This window comes from Micropterus salmoides, unplaced genomic scaffold (assembly GCF_014851395.1).
Source record: "Micropterus salmoides isolate LMB-PRFRI ecotype aquatic unplaced genomic scaffold, ASM1485139v1 Ms_hic_scaffold_6, whole genome shotgun sequence".
NCBI classification, from domain to species: Eukaryota; Metazoa; Chordata; class Actinopteri; order Centrarchiformes; family Centrarchidae; genus Micropterus; species Micropterus salmoides.
Genome location: NW_024044348.1, coordinates 15,769,097 through 15,790,417, shown reverse-complemented (window position 1 = coordinate 15,790,417; position 21,321 = coordinate 15,769,097). Strand labels below are relative to the sequence as shown.

The following is a 21,321-nucleotide window of genomic DNA, read 5'->3' as shown; positions in this document are numbered from 1 at the left end:
CTACTGATTAATAAAAGCAAAGATTTTCAAACAAACATACATCCCACATCACAATAAGCTTTTATCAATATGGTGAGGAAACATTTTTCCTGAATGTATCTGTCACAAAGTCCAAATCCGAACTGGAAAAGATTAGATTTCATGTGACTTGGCCTGTTCACACTGTCATAAAAAGATCAGATCTGCTTCACATATGGGCAAAAAAATCGGATTGGGTCACAGTGGCCTGCAGTCTGAACGCAGCTGAAGTGTTTTGGTGGTCTAAACCTAACCACACCTGGGATGCAAGATGAGAACTGGTCTACACGTTTCCTCCAAAATGTAATTGGCAAAACACTTAGTAGTATATAAAGGTGATTTTTTTTAAGAGGAGACAGTTTATCATGCAAGAGACGCAACTAATTTCCTCTTCAGTCTCTTCAGAGTTCAAATTGCTAATCAGTCTTTGCAATAGTTTTAAATTTGAGGCAGCTCAATCAGCATATTATCACACACCGAATTGTTTTTCACTGTCTTTCTTGTCAAAAGGTTTTTTAGTTCAAAGTTTTATTCTGATCCTTTGGTGTATGCTGGCCTATCTCCATGCCAGAGTTACAAAGGTCAGTGTGAATTAGATGTCTCATTCTTTTCCATATCAACGGGGCTGCAATTTACAACTGTACCCATTGTCTCTGTACTTGACGCGCCATCCGTGCAAGGTTGTGCCTGACAGATTGCTCTGAGATTACAATCTTTCCCCACATTCACATTTTAACCATATGTAATCCTTCCCCAATCACCAAGCTCTGCAGAATATGTCAGGCCAAGTTGCATTGTACTTTCATTCCTGCTTGTGTGATGTTCAGGACGATGGAATTGTAATCACGGTGACGAATTGATAAATATTAGAGAAAAGACAGCCTCTTGTCTTGACAGCCATGTAGCACATTAGAGTGCTCCATCACATACTGAGCCAGGGGCCAGCAGACAGGCCAGAGAGGAATGCTAATGAGCTGTGCTGTTTGGAGGTGTGTTGTTTGGGCCCTAAGAGCCTGTTGAGACCAAGCCAACTGAAAACAATTTATTCTCACAATGAACCTCTATGAACTACATATCGATTAATGTGAGGTTCAAGTAATAATAGATCTGCACTTCTATTTTTGTCTCAGCATATACAATAAAACTTTTATTTACTGTCCCTTTGTAACATTCAGTGTTTGTCCACGAGTACAGTGTTCTCTGATATACAGTTATTTTCTGTGTGTCACTCAGCAGTCTATACAAAATCTTTCATAAAAAACAGGCCAATTCATGACATGGAAGAAGATATGTTATCGGCCACATTAAAAACAAATACTTTCATTTGTTTCATACACTAACAATTTTGATTGTATTCTTGTGTTAAATTTGCCAAAGAGTGTTTTTGACCTAGAAGTTAATGGTCAAATATATAAGGTCTGTTTCGTTTTAACGATACTATGTCATAACAATGGCTTTCAATTGCAAGCGAGTAACAACATATCAAGGGTTAAGTCATCTTTTGCCACCAATATGACACTTTCTGTGAAAGGAGACTCTGGCACTGATAGACAGCATTGGTTCCAGGCTGCTTCTATATAGTTTTCTATCTCAAATCACAGTCCAGAATGGTGCTGTGAGCAAATTGACACAGGCTTTTCAAGGGAAAAATGCCAGTGATATAGGCAAACTACAACGTTTGTGGGATCTGTGGTGTCCGAACGATAATGCTGCGATGATGTGTTGAGAAGAAATCCGCTTGACACTGTTCTTGATTATAAAAGTTTATTACATCAACGAATTCAGCATCAATTACAAGCTCTGCAGCAGCTTGGAGAGTGACCCAGCCCGATGGCCACTCTGTCTCTCTGTACATCGAACACAGCTTATATAGGACATGTTTAGGTCTCTGCTAAAAACCATATAAGGGCACAGTCCCTTCATACACACTAACCTCTACTCCCCCTACCACTGGGTCAGAGGTCAAATTTCATAGTAGGGTTCACTCTTTGCACACCCATCAATCATTACTTCCCCTTAAGGGTTCGCTGTGCCTCTCTCCAGCTCTGAGTCAGGGGTCAAGTTCTATAGGAGGGTTCACTGTCCCCATAAGGGTTCACTGTCCCCAGCTACAGAGCATTATGTTAAACTGTAATGGTCAAATGCACATATGTTATACACCACAGATCAAACTGGATGTCTATTCTAAAAAAGAAATAGACTTATCTCAGGCTCCGTGTAGAGTTCATGCAGCTTTGCACTGCCATGAGAAGCTCACATCTAAGACTAAAGAATAAAGATTGTGTTAATATTGCAAAACAAGGCAATATCCTCAAGATACTGTAAATGCTAAATACTCTTTAGACATTGACCAGTCTGCATCCTCTTTCATGTTTCCCTTGTGCTTGCCCCCTCTCTGTGGTAATTGTATCTCCCTCTGTTCATTTTAGGTTTTTCAAGGGTGTGGCCAACCAAAGCCATCAGGAATAGGCAGGTCTGCACGTGGCATCTCAGATGTGTTCAGTGCTCGCTTCAGACCCTACACCCCTGAGGAGAGGCCAACCACAGCAGCTGGAACAAGCTTGGATAGACTGGTACGTTCAGAGACAAGAAAAGAAGGCCAATATTGTAAAATGCAATTGGGATACATATAAAAAATTAATGAATAGCAAAATAAAATATAAAAAATCTTTACAGGCCATTTATGGTGTTAAATCGAAAGAGAAATGGTGAAAAAACTATCAAAATTAACAATAGGATAAAAAAATAGGCATGCAAATGCTCAGTAAAGTAGAAATTAATCTTTGGTCGGATCATTTGTGAGATAAATCCAATGCATTCCTAAAATAATGAATAATATAAATCAAATAAATCTATCATTGGTGGCTTTGAAGCCTAATTAAGGACGAAGCTGAAAAATCATGATGATTTTATAAGAGAAGTCTGTAGAAGATGTCTTATTCTTCCTTTCTCACTCCAGATTTCAACAGCTCAGCTGATTTTCAGAGCTTTCCAGAACTGTGTTGAGTACAAGACTTGGTGGAGGCATACTGAACTTAAGGCCAACTTACCAGGGCTCAAGGCTAAAGGCCAGAAAAAAATAGAGGCCTTCGAAGAGTCCAAGAAAAATCATTATAAATCCATGTTGATGTAGTCCACATAGACACAGAGTTAAAATATTTCACTTTCTTACACTCTCAGTGCTAGAGGTTGCAGAGATGTCAAAAAGCCACATGCTTTTCCACATAACCTACTTAGACATTTTGTGTAGGATATATTCCTCAGTGCGTATTACTGCAGGAAAAGTGAAGAAACCACTAGAACAGATTATGAAATGTAGCTAATCACAAAAAAGTCCTATGCCCTTTTCCCAGAAACTGCACTGCTCTGAGAATCAGTCTTAAAGAGAAAACAGATTCAACATCCACCCACCCAACTTCAGGACGATGACAAATCCTAAGACATTAATTGAGGCTATGAAAAGATCCATTGCACCATCTCACGCCACTGAAACACAATGTGTAGGAGGCTGTCTGTGTCAAGCTCCTCTATATAGCAACACAGAGGCCCTCAAGTTGACAAGATGTTAAACCACATCCCACAACTCTGATGTTTAAAGGAGGACTGGTAATTAAAACAAACTTCTGTAGTGTAAGCAGAGATAATGAGTAACATACAGTATGGTAATTGGTTTTGTTTGAATTTGAATTTATCTCTTTAACAAAAACGTTAGTGTTATGAATAGATTCCACTGAAAGACATTTCAGTGGAATAATAACTACAACATGTCAGGCCATGGATTAGATACTATTAAACATTCTTTCTTTTTTACGATACCGATTTGTCCTTTGACCAATCCATTTAACAAATATGTCTGTAATCCTCTCTCCAATTGGCAAATCCATTTATTAAATACATTATTGTCCTTTTTAAGTAAAAGGCACAGTTGATAATCACCTGCCGTATAAGTTGTTTGACAGGATTAAAATGGAAAATATGTAGTAGCAAAGAAGCAGATTAAAGGCTGCCAAGTGTATTGTGTCTGTCATTATAAGTAGTCTATACTAAATTCTATATATAAGTTTAAGAAATAAACACTTTAAGTGTACTACAATGGTTTTGTGAAACATGGCTTGATCCTTTTGTAACCCTTTAGACCAGTAACAGTAGAGCTGATCAAACAAGACCTAAGGTGTACCTTACAATCACACCGGGCTACTATATTAAAAGTGTGTTAAACAGGATCCTGGGTTCTTAGCTGTTGATGGCGAGCTGGCTAAATATTCCCTGTTTACTAATATTCGGTAAGTGACTTCAGGCAGGATAAGTAGGCATAGACAACAAATAAACAATGTGTGTAAGAACAATAATAGCGCGGTGCCTCCACTGTGGAACTACTAAGCTCACCTTCAGAACTGTACTGAAGTTGAAATTACATTGGTTAAGTTATCATGACACTGGAATTCACAAAGAGCAAAGCATCATGGACGTTGTAGTTTTCCCATTAAAGATCCCACATGTAAAGAAACAGTCTTTTCTTTTAACTGTATTTAGTAGGCCCCTACACTTTAATATGTTAGAATTCAGCATATCTGTAAAATCTGTAAAATTCTACACATCCAAAAGGGCGTGAAAGGAAAAAAATACTAAAAGGCAAAAGCAGAGGAAACAACTGGTTTCCCTATCTTTATTAATTTGTGTTTACATGCTCTCAGGCCAATTTCTTGTAAAAGAGGAATGGAGAAGGGAAAGATTCTTCTAAGAAAAGTGAGTTGGGTTGTTCTGGGACTTCACCACCCACTCTGTGTCTGCATTTCCTTGTGTTAATTGATGAGGCAGGATGGGTATAATACTGAAATATGTCTGTGCTAGACACAAATGTAAAAAGTAATTATGTATATAGCTGAGTTGATTGCATTGAATGAAATAACTACTATTATTAGACCACCTCAAACTAATTATCCATGTAACGCTGCTGTTTGTATGCAGGTCCCAGTATTTGCATTGATTGCAGTAGATTTTAAACTGATTTCACAGTGGGAAATTTATTGTGAATAAAATGGTTTGAGGTACCAAATCTCATAGTGAGATGAGGCTGGTGGATGGAATATTTCAGCGGACCATTTATCATTTAACTTTTCGCTTCACTAACTAATAGACATTCTTGTGCTTCTATTCTCCCCTCTCAGTCTCTCTATTTCTCCGATGTCCAATTAAATCTCTTTCTTCTTCATTTCTCTGCTGCTCCCAGAGGGTTGTGTGGAGGACAATGCAACACAGTGTAAGCCTTTCATTCCTTCTCTTACTTTCACCAAGTCATCTGTCTTGTGGTGTTTTAATCAACCTGCCCATAGAGCTCCACGCCGTTACATTATTCAAAGTTGATATTGATTTCTTGTTTGTGACATGGCTGTTTATTTATTTTAGTTGAATTACATGTTTTTTTCCAGTCTGGAATTGAAGTAAGCTGCTGAAGTCAATATTTATAACTGTCTTTCTCCTTTTCTTATTTTGTCTTAAATAATATAGACTTGCACTGTGGTGGTTCAGTGTTTAGGACTGTTATTGTCTTACAGCAAGAAGGTTATGAGTTTGAATCTCTGCCATTGCTCTTCTTGTTTTAATTGTGCATTTTCTCTTTGGGTTTCCTTCAGACATGCAGCTCAGGTAGACTGAAGATTTTTTTTGTTATTATTTGCCCATAGGTTCGATTGGCATATGTTAGTGTGTTAACCCTGTGATGACCTAGCAAAGAATAAAGGGTGTGTCCTTGCTTTTTTTCAAGTGCATGCTGGGATAAGGTCATGCCCCAGCTGTGACCTTGTGAAATAGAAACAGTGTGTGCTCTCTTGTTATTGCTTGATGTTGTGGTTGAATGTTTTGGATTCCACACATAGGTGTAGATGGGCTAAAGCAAATTCTCTGAACCTATCAACTGATTATCATTCAGGACAATCTGAAGGATGCTGTTGAGCAGGGGACATTTTAAAATGTAAACATCTTCCATCCACTGACACATAATGTTATTAAACCAGCCAGCCAATAGTAATTAGTAAAATAGTAATCATAATTTTGTGTCTACCAGTCACTTCCATATTTTACCAGCATTTGACTGGTGGCTGGTGCTAATTAGTCAGCAACCAGTTACACCACCTTTTGGAATTGTCGGCAAATGTAACGTGAATTGTCGAAGGGGAGATTTATGTACATGAAATCACAGTGCAAAATGTATGTGTCCTTTGTTTAATTTACACTCACAGTCTGCATGCACTTGGGTCTAATTTGCTAAGACAGCAGCTAATTTCAGAATCAGTGACTTGGACCAGCTTCTGCACGCATTTTGTGAATGAAGGAAATGTCAAAAGGTGCAGTTTAGTGGCGGAATTTGTCTGAGATCAGCTAGTTTGATAAAAACATTGAATGGCTTCAGGCACAGAAACGAAAAGCAAAAGGTTTAGTAAATATGACTGTGATTACAACTGAGCACTGACATTTATGAACGGCTGTAAAGCTCTCAGTCATCATTACTTATATATTTAGTCAAGAGTGGTTTCCTCTTAAATCACTTTGTAGCATTTTTCAAACTTGTTCTGTTTTCGGGTGATTTTTGCTAATGTATCTCTAACATCCTAGTCTAACATCTGCCATCTCAGATCAGAACTGAATTAGAAACAAGTGTTTACATGATGTCTAATCCTCTTCCTTTTCCAACTCACTGCTTAACGATTTAAAGCTAAACGAGTTCTGTCTTGGTTGGTTTATTATGAAGAGTCCTGTAGCTGGCTTATGTAAGTTTTACCATAGATTTATGGGGACAAAATGTACTGTAAATACAAATAGTTGTACTGATTGAAATTCTGGCTTGTTGAGCATGCGCTTTGATTTATGATTGTCTTAGTGCATTTTGCTTCGTCTGTCAGACAAAGTGAGACTACTGGACTATTCCCCCATACAATTGTACCCTAATTCACTGTGTGATACTGTATAATGTATATTAATGGTATGGCCCTACAGTTTTTACAATTAAATTTATCTTTCTGTGCTGCTGATTCATCACTGGGACTGAAAGACCTTCTCCTTCTAATTCAAAGGAAAGTTTATCTTAGAGTCAGAGAGGGCTGTTACACTGTCCTTACGAATCATTTTTGATAGTTTGTGTGCTTATAGTGTATTGTTATCATTTATGTAAATCATAAAATTGATGACAGCCCACAGAGGCTTTGATGTTTAATTTAAAAAAAATTAATGTCAGCTACAAACCCACTAAATCTAAATCTGAATTTTTTAAATTACTGTACTAGGAACTGACTGTGGTATAGTTTTATGGCTCAGTTCAGGGTTTTCACATTTTGTAACATTGCAAGTGGCATGGCTTTAGGATCTACTTTGTTGGTCAGTCGGTCCACCACTTTGGTCCAGACTGACATTTCTCAACAACTATTGGATGGATTGCCCTGAACCCTTGTACAGACATTAATAGTCCCCAGAGGATGCAGCCAACTGACTTTGGTGATCCCCTTGCTTTTCCTAGAGCACCAGCACAAGGTTGACGTGTGGTTTTAAGTGAGATGTCTAGATGGCAGGATGATCCCTTGACTTTTCAACTAGTGCAGTCATCAGTTCAGTATTGTACTTTCTGTAGCTGGTTGTGACCAAATACCTGTAAAACTATGGCATTTCCCTCAGTCTCAACTGTACTTTGTTTAGTGCTAATTAGCTAATGTTAGAAAGCTAAGATGGTGAACATGGTAAACTAATTATATTATTATGCTAACTATCTTACTTACTATCTTGTTAGCTGACGTTGGCGTTTAGCTCTAGCACCTAAATACAGTAAGGTGACCAGAATTCTGAAATGAAAACTGGGGACATTTTTGGTTTGGTGGTCAGTAGCCTATGTCATTAAAATATAGGCTATACTCTTATTATAAATTAATTGAAAAAGAGGGACAATTTCAGTTTTATAATCTGTCAAATACAACTCTTCTGAAAGAAATCAAGTAATTTTGAGGCAAAAATAACCTTTCAGTCAATAAGTAGAAGCTGCAATCACTTTCTGGCAAGTGGAATACTGCATTACATGGGTTGTATTGGCCATTTAAAGTTATTTCAACAGGTAAAAAGGACTGGATTGGTTGGCACACAGCGAGTTAAATAATTGCATATTTATTTTATGTAGCCTACTGTGTAACTCAGCAGCAAGTCATGTTAATTATAGGCTTTTCCAAATATAAACAAGGATATTAGACATAGGCCTACCAAACACATAATCCATCTGCAACAACAGCTTCTATTATTGCTTATAATAATAAAAAAAAGTCATACCTGGTTACGCTATAAACTGCAAACATACTCCGTTAAAAGAAATGTTAAAGTATCACAAAGACATACCATGGACATAAGCTGATGTGTATTTGCACGTTATGTCTGTTTGATCCAGATAAAAGCAGCTGTAGTCATATAAAGACTGGGCGATACAGCCTTGACATCCTACGCGCACTCCCATGGACAGCATTCACTGTCTGTTAACACCTTATACACTCTATGATTAACACACAGTTAAAAACGGGGACATTTCCGGGGACATCTCCAGACGGGGACAGGCCACCAAAACCAGGGACTGTCCCCGGAAAACGGGGACGTCTGGTCACCCTAAAATACAGCCTCATAGTGATGCTAGCATGGCAGCAGACTCTTAGCCTTGATTTGACAACACTGATGAATATGATTGAGACTGCTTTACTCTCAAAATAAGGTGCTCTGTCTAGCAGGTAAAATGTTATGTTGATATGAAGTAAGCCAACTCATCCCTCTGTTCATTAGTCGTTATTCACTGTTGAGTAATTAAAACTGTTCAGTGTACAGTGTAGTATTGGAGCATATCCTCTACCGTGTGTTCCACATTCACATTTATATTCTGAGGACGTTGATAAGAAGTCCACGCCCTGGGTGTACACCAACATGTATATTCTTCATTTATTTTGCCAATGATAAGCAGATGTCTAATGACACAAATCTGACAGAAATTACTTTGTCCTCTGTCAGCTTAAACTAACATTGCTGACAGGACATTACTGTCAATTTCTCCATTACAGAAATGCTCATAGAAGGAATGTGAAGGATGTCCTGATGGGATTCCATCATTGATTTATTTGACCAATTTCAAAATATTTTGAACCTCTCTAATGGGTTGTTTGTTGGTGAGCACTGTTGAAATGGGGATGCAGTTGGAAAGAAAGTAAATCAGTCAGTAGTATTGGCCAGGCATTTCTCCACGCTCCATTTCACGTTTCAGCAGAGTGCCAGGGCAGGGAAACGATCTGGCAACAACCATTTTTCTCAGGAAGGAAAAAGTGTAAACTAAATGATCAGTGTTTTATTTCTTCAATCAATCACAGTAATCCAGCGTTGATAGGCACCACATATCTATACTTTAATGTGCATTTGTTATTGTAGCCACACTATACTGAGAGGACTAAAGGGTTTTATGGGGATTTAGGGAAACACGTTGTGAATTTGAATGCATGGAAAGAAACCCACGGCTGAACATCCCTCAGCTTCTGAATGGGAGAAGAAATTACTATTCCCACATGAAAGTTTCTTCCTGCCAAAGTAATCAGTCATTGAGAAATCACTCCGCCCAATGCTATGCAGACACAACTGCCAATTATGACCGATGGTAAAACGGCCAAATTGGTAAAATTCATGAGTCATGCCATACAATGGATCCAGTTACAGCTCTAATGAAATTCTGGCATGTACTACAGATCTGCTCTCTACAGTTTTTCTCTTTAATAGCCACAATTTCTGTGCAGATCAGCAGGCAAAAAAAAAGAACAAGTGTTAAGACCAGTTAATCGCACTGGAATGCTAATTCGGTGTACTGGGCATGCTGAGATAGTGTTTAAGCAGCAGTAACAACCATGGGGTGTGAATGCTGTTGGCATTTCTAAAATCTCTATTACATTGTGCTGACAAAGATCTTGTAAAAAAAAATAAATGTATACTTTGTGGTGTCAGAACATTTTTTAAAAACATTTTTAAATAACATACGACTATAGAAGAGTGCAGGCTATGCCACCTGAGATCATGTTACTTTCAAAACCTGTGATTAAGACAGGTTAGGTATTGTGCTACACTACTTTTTCCTAAATCAAATTATTAAAAGTTGACTGCTAGCTCCTTTTTTGCTCTATACTGTTTTTTTTTTTTTTTATGTATATAGTAGCAGAGCCCGACTGATTTATCGATATGAGCAAATTGCATTTAATCAGCATCAGCATTTATAACCAATATTTGAGTATTAAAAAATAAATAAAGAGTCAGATCCTTTACTTATGTCATGAGTGTTGCATAGTTTGCCCACCAGAGGGCGCTCTGCAGGTCCTCTGTTAACAACACTGTTGCACAAGAAAAAAAACAGTTCACTGGAGTCTACCGGAGCCTACCGCAGCAGGCTGTCTTAGCAGTGAGTCAGTCATTTGTCACATTAATTATATGACTTAAATAAGAATAATGAAAGTAGCCCCAATCACTTCTCCGTAGTGATGGGCAAAGCGAGGCTTTTTGAAACAGTGTGAAACGTTCAAAGCAATTGTGCCGGAATTGTGGCTTCGAAACATTTCGACACCCATCTCCACTGTGACATCTACTGGTCACTTTTGATATCAACAGGATTTTGGAGAAATCACCATACAACAAACAAACAAACACAAACACAAATGAATCAGTCATTTAGCTGACCCTTTTGTCCATAGCGACTTACAATTGCTATACATATCAGAGCTCGCACGCCCTTGGAGCAACTAGGGGTTAAGTGTCAGGGACACATTGGTGGATGTGTCACAGTGGGAATCAAACGCAGGTCTCTCACACCAAAGCAATGTGTCTTCTCCACTTCTCCATTGCCACACCCTATTCATATTTTAGAATCGGAATACTTTATTGATCCCTGAGGATATATTATTTGTTCCAGATACTCGCAAGGCATAAATGTAATAGAAATAATAGTTGAAGGTATTGAGTAGAGAATATAATAAAATATACAAATCTAAGAATATAATAATACATGATAATAAATGTGGATATCTACAGTATTATACAGTAGCTTATTAACAGAGTGTAATGATAAATAGCAGGAAAGATATAGGCCCTAGTGTAATAATAATTAATAATAACCAGCACTCATTATTATTCAATCAGTTACTCATATTAAAAATCCTTAACTGAGTAAAAGTTGAAGTTTTTTCAAGAATTAAAAGTAGAACAATGTCTCACATTTGTTATATGTCAAGAATGTTATTCAGAAATATTCTGCTGTTTTGGGGCTAAGTCGTTTTTTGTTTTTTTTTCATAAATGACATCCCCAGCCTTGGAAAAAATTTGTTTACATGGAACATTTGTTGATGGCATACAGAAGTATTTTTTTGCCATCATATACAGGTGCGGATACACGTCGCTCCTGCCAATAAATCAAAGGATCATGTGTCCTTGGAACAAAAGCATCTGTCAGATATTTTCACAACAGATTTGGATCTCTACATGGATTCTCCATCTTAATCATCACTTTCTATTATCTATCTATATACACACTAGTGCTATCTGTCGCTATCGCTATCTCTATCACTAGGCTATAGGCCTATATGTCACAAAATTTATCCTCATGTCTCTCATTGACTTATAAATTAATATACTAATATCCAGCCAAACTATCACGGATATCAATTCCTCTATATGTCGCTATATATCGAAAACTTCTTCTCTCAGTAAAACCCTCGAAGTTGGGATGTTTTTGCTTGACATTTAAGCCTTCTGGAAGTTAGAGGCAGATGTGCGGTTTGTTCCAAACACTGTGAATCAAGCATAGAAGCAGTAGGTGTGTGACCTGTCGAAAAGGGGGGGGGGACGCACAGCAGTGTTTCCAAACATCTCAACACAGCGTCGCCACATCAGTATCGAGTGTTCCATCCCTACTTCTCCTCTCCTGAAAACATTCATGACTTGCTAACCCTCCCGTTTTTCTCAGCCCTCTCCCGGCTTCCTCCCGGCTCACCACAGCATGTTTAATGTTACGGTAGCTGAGAGTTGGAGGCTAAGCTGCTGACAGACGTGATTGTAGATTTATTTCTGAAACAGTGTGGCAGTTCTAGCGAATGGTCCTCATTTGTCCTTAGTTGATCACTTCTAAATATTCTCTAAAATCACGTAACATTACAGCAGCTAACGCTGCCCGTTGCTAAATTAGCCACAAAGCCAATGCCATGTTTTAGGATTAGATGCATTCAACAGCAGCACACTGTATCGTAGACGGCATGATTTAGACAGATGGTGGTTGGGAAATGGTTTCTTGTAGCTTTGGATATTATTAAAGAGTGCGGGTACAGGGATAAACTAGATGTGAATTATGCTACATTGAAATTACAGCAAATTATGTGTAAGGTAAAATACACATGCTTATTCTCTCTCACTCTCTGTTTACAGGTGGCTGAAACAATTGCACCTTCCAGCAGCAAATATTTATTTATGTGCAGTTGTTTACATGTTAAGTTGTTGAGACTGTAATCTATTTTATTAACATAATCCATTTAGGAAAAGGTCTTATAGTCCACATTCAGAACAGCTTTCAAAATCTGCCTGTTCTAAGTGTAGTTTATACAGGAAAAGGGGCTACTATCAAAATCATTTTCAAAATCTAAATACTAGCTCAAAAATCTGCTCGTTTTCCCTTTCATATCAAAAACCCAGTTGGTCGAGCTCTATACAATAGTAACCCCGCATTGGGCTTATTATTATACATCAAAACATTATACAACTCAAAAACACATATAAATACATAGTAAATAAATAATCATAAGTCATTGTTAGTGGCAAATCAAATCAAAACAAGTGTATTCTGACCAAAAAGGTGTAGCTGATATTTACCCCATCAATATCCCGTCCCTTTTCTCTTTCTCCTTGAATTTATCCTAAATTAATGTCACTAAATACGTATTGCCATTGTGTGTGTGTGTGTGTGTGTGTGTACTTCATCAAAACAGGAGAGCCAGGGATTGATGTTGTGAGACAGTTTAACTCCATAGTACTTGCTATAGTATTATGTATATATATTGGGAGCAACAACACTGTCACAAATTGGTTTTATGTTTTCTGTCTGTTAGGTGTTTTTGGTGGCCAAAGAATGGAGGTAACATGCTGTAAGGCTTTGTTTGTTCATGCAATAAAGAAATTAATGATTTCAGGAAATGAAAAATTGAGTTAGAGAACATATATAGTCATTCCAATATTTTGCAGGGCTTTTTTAAATCTACATTTGACCCCAAATAATGAGTTTAAAATAATGGGATGGTGTGAACTGGGTTATCTAACTATTCACCTCTTTGGCTTAATAAAGGGCCATGAATCCATCTGTCCTGAGGTGATTCTGTCTGTCAGAAGAGAGGGAAATCTGACAGAGACTGATGTGTAATCAGTCATGCTCACTCAACAGAAACCTGTCTCTGAAAATTAATTAGGATTAATGTGCGTGGACAGACACAACAGATCAATGTGGCCACCTTCTAACACCTCAGTGTTTAAAGGCAGCTTCATCCCTTTACTTATCATTACATCCATGCCTTCCCCCCTGGTAAATTACAAAACCATGGTGATGTTTTGTTGTTAGGTAGGTAGTCCAGATCCTCTGCCTGGTGTCCTTTACAATCTCTGCCCATTCTTCGAGGAACCTGTCTTCACAAATCTTACACTACAAGAGCGCCACATGACATTATTCCAACAACTTCTGACTGAGATAGCACAAACACTTCGTATCAGATTTCTAAATCTGTCTCACCTGCTCAAGTAATGAGCGTCAATAACAGTCTTTCACACCTAGAAATATACCACAAATGTAGACTTTGTTTCAGATTTTCAAAAACCTGGCTGAGACAACAAAGCCTGGAGTTGTGCCGAAGTGTACATCTCCCTGAGGTTATTTTATTTGTTGATTGTTAGCAGGCTTCTGTAGTTTGCACTTAAAATAAATAAATGTAATGTAGAGGACAGTACTGATTTTGTGTTTCCACATAAATTTAATGATTAACAATAAACCTTGCAGCCAAGGGAGAAGTGCCGGAGACATGCCATACACAGAATTTCTTTTGGGCCACCAAAGTATAGAATTGTGAACATCAATACTTTTCATCACATATCTTTTCCTTGTATCTCATATAAATATATACTCAATGCAATAAAAAGGTTAACTAACATACTGCTGCATGTGGCCAGTGTGCCTTATGATGCTGTAGCATTTTCAGTGTTCTGGCCTGAAGACAATCTGATTAATTAACAAATCACTAGACTGTCGTGTAGCAGTGAGTGAAAATGTCCTTTTCTTAATTGCCAACAGACAGGATCTGATCATCTCTGTTGCTATTATTTATAGCAACAGAGCTGGTGCACTCAAAGAAAAGCTGAACCTGCAAGTATGAAGTATGGCCAAGATGCAAACAAGGAGACTTCTTATATTATTGACAGTCCATTCACTGGATCCCCACAATAATTCAAGATAGTTCAACAGTACCGAACTTGCACTAGTCTTAACCTGCTCTTATATTCTACAAGCTAGACACCACATTGTCTTGCAATGTAAATGAGAGTAATTTCCCATCTTGAGCTAAATTTGGACTGGACTGGCCCACCAAACCTGGCTATTTTACCCTCTGAGCAGCTTGTCAGTGGACATTGCCAGAAAGCCACAGAATGCACTGGAATCTGCCTCAGCTCCTGCCTCACTGCTCATCACCAGGCTGTTTAGCTCACTACTGTTTCCCATGACATAGTGTGGTTAGCACATCTGCCTAAAGGTAGAGTGTGTTTACCTTGCTTTATCACGGCAGAGCCTTGTGAGCTAAAGTCATCTACGTGGGTAAGCAGGCAAGCTGAAATAAACCAGTGTGTCCAAGGAAATCCTATTGAGTGCATTATTCAAATCACTGAATCACAAAATGCAGGGCCATTGTGTCTGAAGTGAGCTAACCCAATTGCTATGAGCATAACAAGGGACTGACCATTTTGTGTTGCCTCCGTTTGGAGACATTCCTACTTTTTAAAATGCGTCTTAACTTGGCTTTATATAATTTTAATCCCCCAGTGCAGAGGGACTGGTTCAATCCACAATACCATTACAATGCTGTTGTTGTCCATGTGACCTAGAAACTGGTGGACTAGTGATCCTGTGGTCTATCTGTGCATATTTATCAAGGTTAGATAACTCAGATTCTTGGTTGAGATTTGTTAATACAGCCACTCTTTCCAGCAGAGCTACATATTTCATCCTGTATTCACGTTTGATTGAAGTTGCAGAGCATTTGTTTAGGCTAGACACCAGAGGAAAGAAGAAATCCGAAGGAGCAAATTACACTGTTGTTTTTGTGCCTATAACTAGCCCAAGGTCAGTCAATACTCATGCCATCCCTAAATGTAAATTATTCATTAATTTCCATGCCTGTATATTGCTGTTTTACTGATAAATGGGGTTTGAGTGTGTTCCAGTATGCACTGGACATTTCGCTAGTCAATTTATGGCCTAACTCAAACACATGAATTTTTTATATTTAAAGTGACTCAAGATTTCAATGCAAAATTCAATTAACACCATCATTCAAGGAATTTAAACTCATTTGATCCATGAATTATAGATGTGTGGAAAATAATGTATTTATCAGTTAAGGGTTTGGGGTTTCAAATTATGTGTAATGTTGGATACATTCCAATGTCATATGTTGAACACTACAGAACAATTATACTTTATATTTCACCTGTGAGTCCACATGCATTGATTTTGATGCTTTACTGTAACCCATTTATGATGTTGCTTAAGAAACTTTACCTTACAGAGAAGCATCTGTTTATTAAACCCCCCCCCCAACTGGTATGTTTACCCTTGGGATAGGACACAAAACCAGCTGTGTATGAAACTTCCATCTGTGCTTACATTAGTCATGTCACAGTTTGTTTAGCCTGAATGTGCTGTACTAAAACTGCTCAGTTAGCTTATCATTTTACTGCTTTATAGTAACAGTTTTGTCCAATAGGAAAGTAAACATGTATCAAAGACAAAAATAATATGTTATTTAGGTTTAGCTAGCGTCTTCTATGCAAATAAGATTTACCTCATACATTGTAATGCTCTGTTATGCACATTTATTCAGTTGGAGACAAGCATAGTCTGGGCATGTACATATACAAACAGTATGCTCATTGGTTGGCTCAAAGTTCAGTTTTCAGATTTATACTTTGTCTCTGTGTGTAAATTCAAATATGTCGTTTTCCATTGGACCATTGAAGAGAGAGCTGAAATAATGTCTTCCAAGCCAAGTTTTTTTTCTCAACAGTGGGGCTCCACTATATATAGTACATGTTTTAGATATAGGCCTTTAAAGTTAGGGTTAGTGTGTATACTACACTGTATGTGTGTGTGTGTGTGTGTGTGATATATAAAAACAGAGGTGTTGGTACTGAGGTACTAGAAATTATGCTATGCTCAAGTCGTTATCATGTGTTGACCTGACCAGCAACATCAGCTTTTACTTCCAAAGACTTATGAAGGGACACATGCTTTTTCTCAAACTTTCTAAACTGCATTTTACATTTTTATTTATTTAAAAAACATTTCCACCAGGGGGCTAAATGGATCAAATTCAGATAAACCACCCAGATAAACAAACTATTGCTAACTAAATACACATTTTTGAACAAGACCAAAATACCATGGAACATAGAAGCAGATACAATTAGGTAAGGCAAGGCAGATGTATTTGTATAGCACATGTCAACGAGGCAATTTAAAGTTCCTTGCAAATGTTGTGTAACTATATATCTTCCCATAAAGGAATTTTATACTAATACTCCCAAAAAATGTAATTAACTTAATGCAGTTCATGTTTATAAATCTTTGATACTTGTTTTCCAATAATAGTTAATGGTTTACCAGGGCACTGGGATCTTTTCACTTTTTTTAAATCAAATTATTTTGCTGTGATACTTAATAAGTGGACTGTCTCATTATATTTGTCACAAGTAAATTCTCAAAACATGTAAAATGTAATTGGAAACAATTGAGGAGATTACAGCCCACTTAGTTTTATCCAGTTGTTGCAAATAACTTTTGTCAAAGTTAAGTTTCTTAGTGTACGAATACTTTATTGAATCTTTAGTGTTAACACTGAGGTTAATGTTTTAATCAATAATGAATTGTTAAACTTTCCACATTTTAACACAATTGAAAAGGTGAAAAGACAGAAATCTGAAATCTGTAATTTAAGGGCACCATGTACACACATACTCAGTGATATTAGTGCAAAACTGAAGCAGCTCTGCTAAGCTCAATATCTGGTTTGAAAAAGTCTGTTCAGCCAGAGCAGGACTGAGCACCTGCTCTGCCGCATGATAACTGATGACAAGACTGACAAATGTATTTGGTTGTGTAAAAGTGCACTTTTTCCTTTAAGAGTTCCACCAGGCAAGTGCACAATTTTCCGATCTCGTTTTAGAAGGTTTTATCTTTCTAATCTATTCATGTGATCAAGCCTGATTACAGCTGATAACAGCTGACCTTTTACAAACTGCATCAGACACAGGCCAGGACCGAAATGCATTTTTTATTCTGAGCGATTCTGACAAGGGCCAAATTGTGATGGCTGGACGACTGGGTCACAGCATGTCCAAAACTGCAGGTCTTGTGGAGTGTTCCCGGTCTGCAGTGGTCAGTACCTATCAAAAGTGGTCCAGGGTCATGGCTGGCCAAGGCTAATTGATGCACATGGCGAGCAAAGGCCGTCCCATGTGATCCGATCCAATAGACAAGCTACTGTAGGTCAAATTCCCAAAAAAGTTTATTCTTGTTCTATAGAGAGGTGTCAGAACACACAGGACATCGTAAATTGTTGCATATGTAGTTGCAGAGCAGTCAAGGTGCCCATGCTGAACCCTGTCCACTGCCGAAAGTGCCCTGCCAGCAGAGGCAGTGTGATGCTTTGGGCAATGTTCTGCTGGGAAACCTTGGGTCCTGCCATTCATGTGGATATTACTTTGACACGTAGCACCTACCTAAGGATTGTTGCAGACCATGTACACCCTTTCATGTAAACGGTATTCCACGATGCCAGTGGCCTCTTTCAGCAAAATTATGCGCCCTGCCACAAAACAAAAATGGTTCAAGAATGGTTTGAGGAGCACAACAAGTTCAAGGTGTTGGCCACCAAATTCCCCAGACCTTAATCCAGTTGAGCATGTGTGGGATGTGCTGTACAAGCAAGTCCAATCCATGGAGGACGCACCTCGCAACTTACAGGACTTAGAGGATCTGCTGCTAACATCTTCACCTTCAGAGGTATAGTGGAGTCCATGTCTCAGTGGGTCAGGGCTGTTTTGGCAGCAAAAGGGGGACTACACAATATTAGGCAGGCGGTCATAATGTTATGGTTGATCGGTGTACACTGTAAACTGAGTGCAACCATGCATGTTCACTTTTGTCAAGGTTCCCATGAGAGAAAATTTCAATAATTTTGTATTTACAGTTTATAAAAACCGCCAGCTAAAATGATTGTGATGATTAGATCCCACAAATGTGTTTCATCACTTTTCTAACTCATAATTTCCCATTGAAGCTGCATGTCTGAAGTTCAATTTTTGAACTGAAAGTGTCTAAAAGATCCTAACATATACTACAGCATAAGGTGTAAAATGAGAATAGCCTTTTATGACTATATTGCAAATATAATTACAGGGATAACAAGTGGCGCACGCACTCACACACACACACACAAACAAAAACACAGTGCTGTAAAAATCATGAAGGTTATTGGGTAAGACAGTTGTCATGGGGACAGGTTGTGAATTGCATACCAACTATACCTACTCCCTGTTGCTGAAATTAACAGATGTGTGGGACATATTATGGTTACGGAGCCTCCTCTAATTATGTAATTAGCTGTAGACATGATCAGGAAAAAGGGTAAAATATCGCATTATCCGGTTTACCTGTTGTGAGTTAGAGCAGTAATAAATTTGGGACAAATCTAAATCCTTGGGTTTGCATCAGTAAAAATAGTGGTGTGCTGTACCACCTAATGCCACAGAGCTTTTGGTAGAAGCGCCATTAAAAGTTGAGGTGGCAGCTGAAAGAGATCTCATGTGTAAGTTCCAGCAAATGGCTCCTCTGATACCGTCTTATCCTGCTACAAACCCTGCCTCTTTAAAAGAACTTGACCAGAGACCAAAGCTTTTTATTTCCCATGTCAGCCATTCCTCCCCACACCCGACATGTAGTTGTGATGACTGCTCTTGTCTATGTGAAAGGAAAGAGGCCAGTTCTGAAGTTCCTGTGCTTTCTTGGTCCTGCCACAACAATACAGCAACATGGCTAGACTCTCCTCTCCGGCCCTGTCACCTCTAAAAATGTAACTGCAAAACATCTGATGTAATAGCCAGAGAGTTACAGGCTCCTAAGCTCTTAAGATATTTCTCTGTGTAGATATTACCTTGACCCTCACTGCTACCGTGTGCTTGTCATGGCATGAGCCTGTACAAATTCTGCCTCTGAGCGCTGTGGTTAGCACCAAAGCATCTCCGTCATCCCAGCCATCAGCTCTGATTATCAGTGATTCCACAACTAGAAACATTATATCCCGGTAGATAATACCCATATTTCTTCTCGGATACATAAATCCAGGAGTCCCATCTCTTTTAAAAGGACACCCACAAAGAGGGAAATTGTTCTTCCTGTAAAACTGATAGAAAGATATATTTTTAACCTTTTAAAGGATCTACAGAACAGCCATGCTGTCCAGCTCCTGCAGACCAGGTGTTTATTTTTTAGGCCGCACTCAATTTGCTATTGAACCTACACACAGCTGTTGTCTACGTGTCCCCATTGACATTTATAGGCTAATCCATTCTGGTGTGTGCGATATTTTGCAAGGTGTTGCTTTAGCCATTTACCAGTGATGCCCATGAAATCCAAGCCTTGACATTTGTTCTACAAATAGTCTTAGTGTTTGTCCAAAGAAATCAGGTATACAAATGAAAGGTTTCTCACAATATCAGTGTCAATCAAAAAATTATCCAATACCTGGTATTTCTTGAATGTTGCATTGAAATTACACATAACCTAAGCCCATAATCTGAAGTCAGTAGTAAATTCCTGATTTCTCTATATAACATTAAATAGTCTTGACAATTATTAAAATTATATATGCCTAAAAAACTGTGTGTGTGCTTATAGATCAGATTTGTTTTTACCTTTAAAACCAACATCACCCTGTCTTGATAACTGTTACTGTGCTGATATTTTAAAGTAGTGGGAGTATTTCTAGATTGCAGCTATAGTTGAAAAAACTCCACACAGACTCGCTGGATTGGGAATGAGGAAATGCATTATCTCCATTTTGGCCTTCTGACACTGGCTTCCTCTGAAAATTATTATTATTATTATTATATTATATTATTAATTATTAATTATTATTTTTGTACTACTGTACGCAGGATAAACGGTTGACGATGGATGGATGGATATTATTATTGTTTAATCCCCAAATCAAGTATTGTATGAGTCATTTGACAGGACTGACAAGCTGATGGTGCGTGCCTTGGTTGCGATTAATGCTTTCTTCTCAAACACAGTGAGTCATAGTGGATCACATTGTTTTGTGAAATCGATTTAGATAGGCTTTGTTAATGGCCCATGTGTGTTCTTGTGCTGAGAATCGCTGTTGTTTACAGAGACGTGAGCAGGAGCCAATCGCAGTGTTTAATCCATGCTTCAGTAAGCTATAGCTCCCCGCCCACTGTGGATACAGCTCTTTACAGTGACAACCAGGCAGTTTGAAGATAGACATAAATTATGTACACATTACATTTGTGAGCCTTCCTAAGTAAAATTCATACTGTTTCCTTCCTCAGAAAAAACTAGTCATATGCCAAGATAAAATCTTAACAAAACAAACAATCATAAAATATTATAATCAGAAGCTGGACTTGAGATAAGTATGTCAGTTCTTTCCAATTTGCTGTATCCATGTTTAGTACGGTTTTATTATTGCTATCTAGAATTAACTGTATGTATGGCTGTTATTTTAAAATGGGACAGGTGGATCTGACCTGTGAAAGTCCTAATTAAAGTGCCAAGACCTACATTAACATGTACTACATGCGCTGATCAACAACCAATTGATACCATTTCCAAGATACAGCAAACCTAAGAGGAGGCGTGCTGGGATAAAGATTTAATTCAGGCAGTACACATAGGAAAGGTGGGAATAAATTAGAATGGTAAAACTGCTGCTGTTT

At 38.1% G+C, this 21,321-nt stretch overlaps 1 protein-coding gene across 3 annotated transcripts in view; it reads left to right on the top strand.

Moving 5' to 3' along the window:
* Positions 1-21,321, top strand: part of gpc6a (glypican 6a) — a 285,802-nt gene that overhangs the window by 245,157 nt on the left and 19,324 nt on the right. For 2 of the 3 annotated variants that reach the window (XM_038701532.1, XM_038701530.1), the window contains exons 6-7: positions 2,448-2,591; positions 5,249-5,278. In XM_038701532.1, the coding sequence (XP_038557460.1) occupies positions 2,448-2,591; positions 5,249-5,278 (174 nt within the window). The remainder of the gene's footprint in view (positions 1-2,447; positions 2,592-5,248; positions 5,279-21,321) is intronic. The other variant, XM_038701531.1, reaches the window with a different exon arrangement.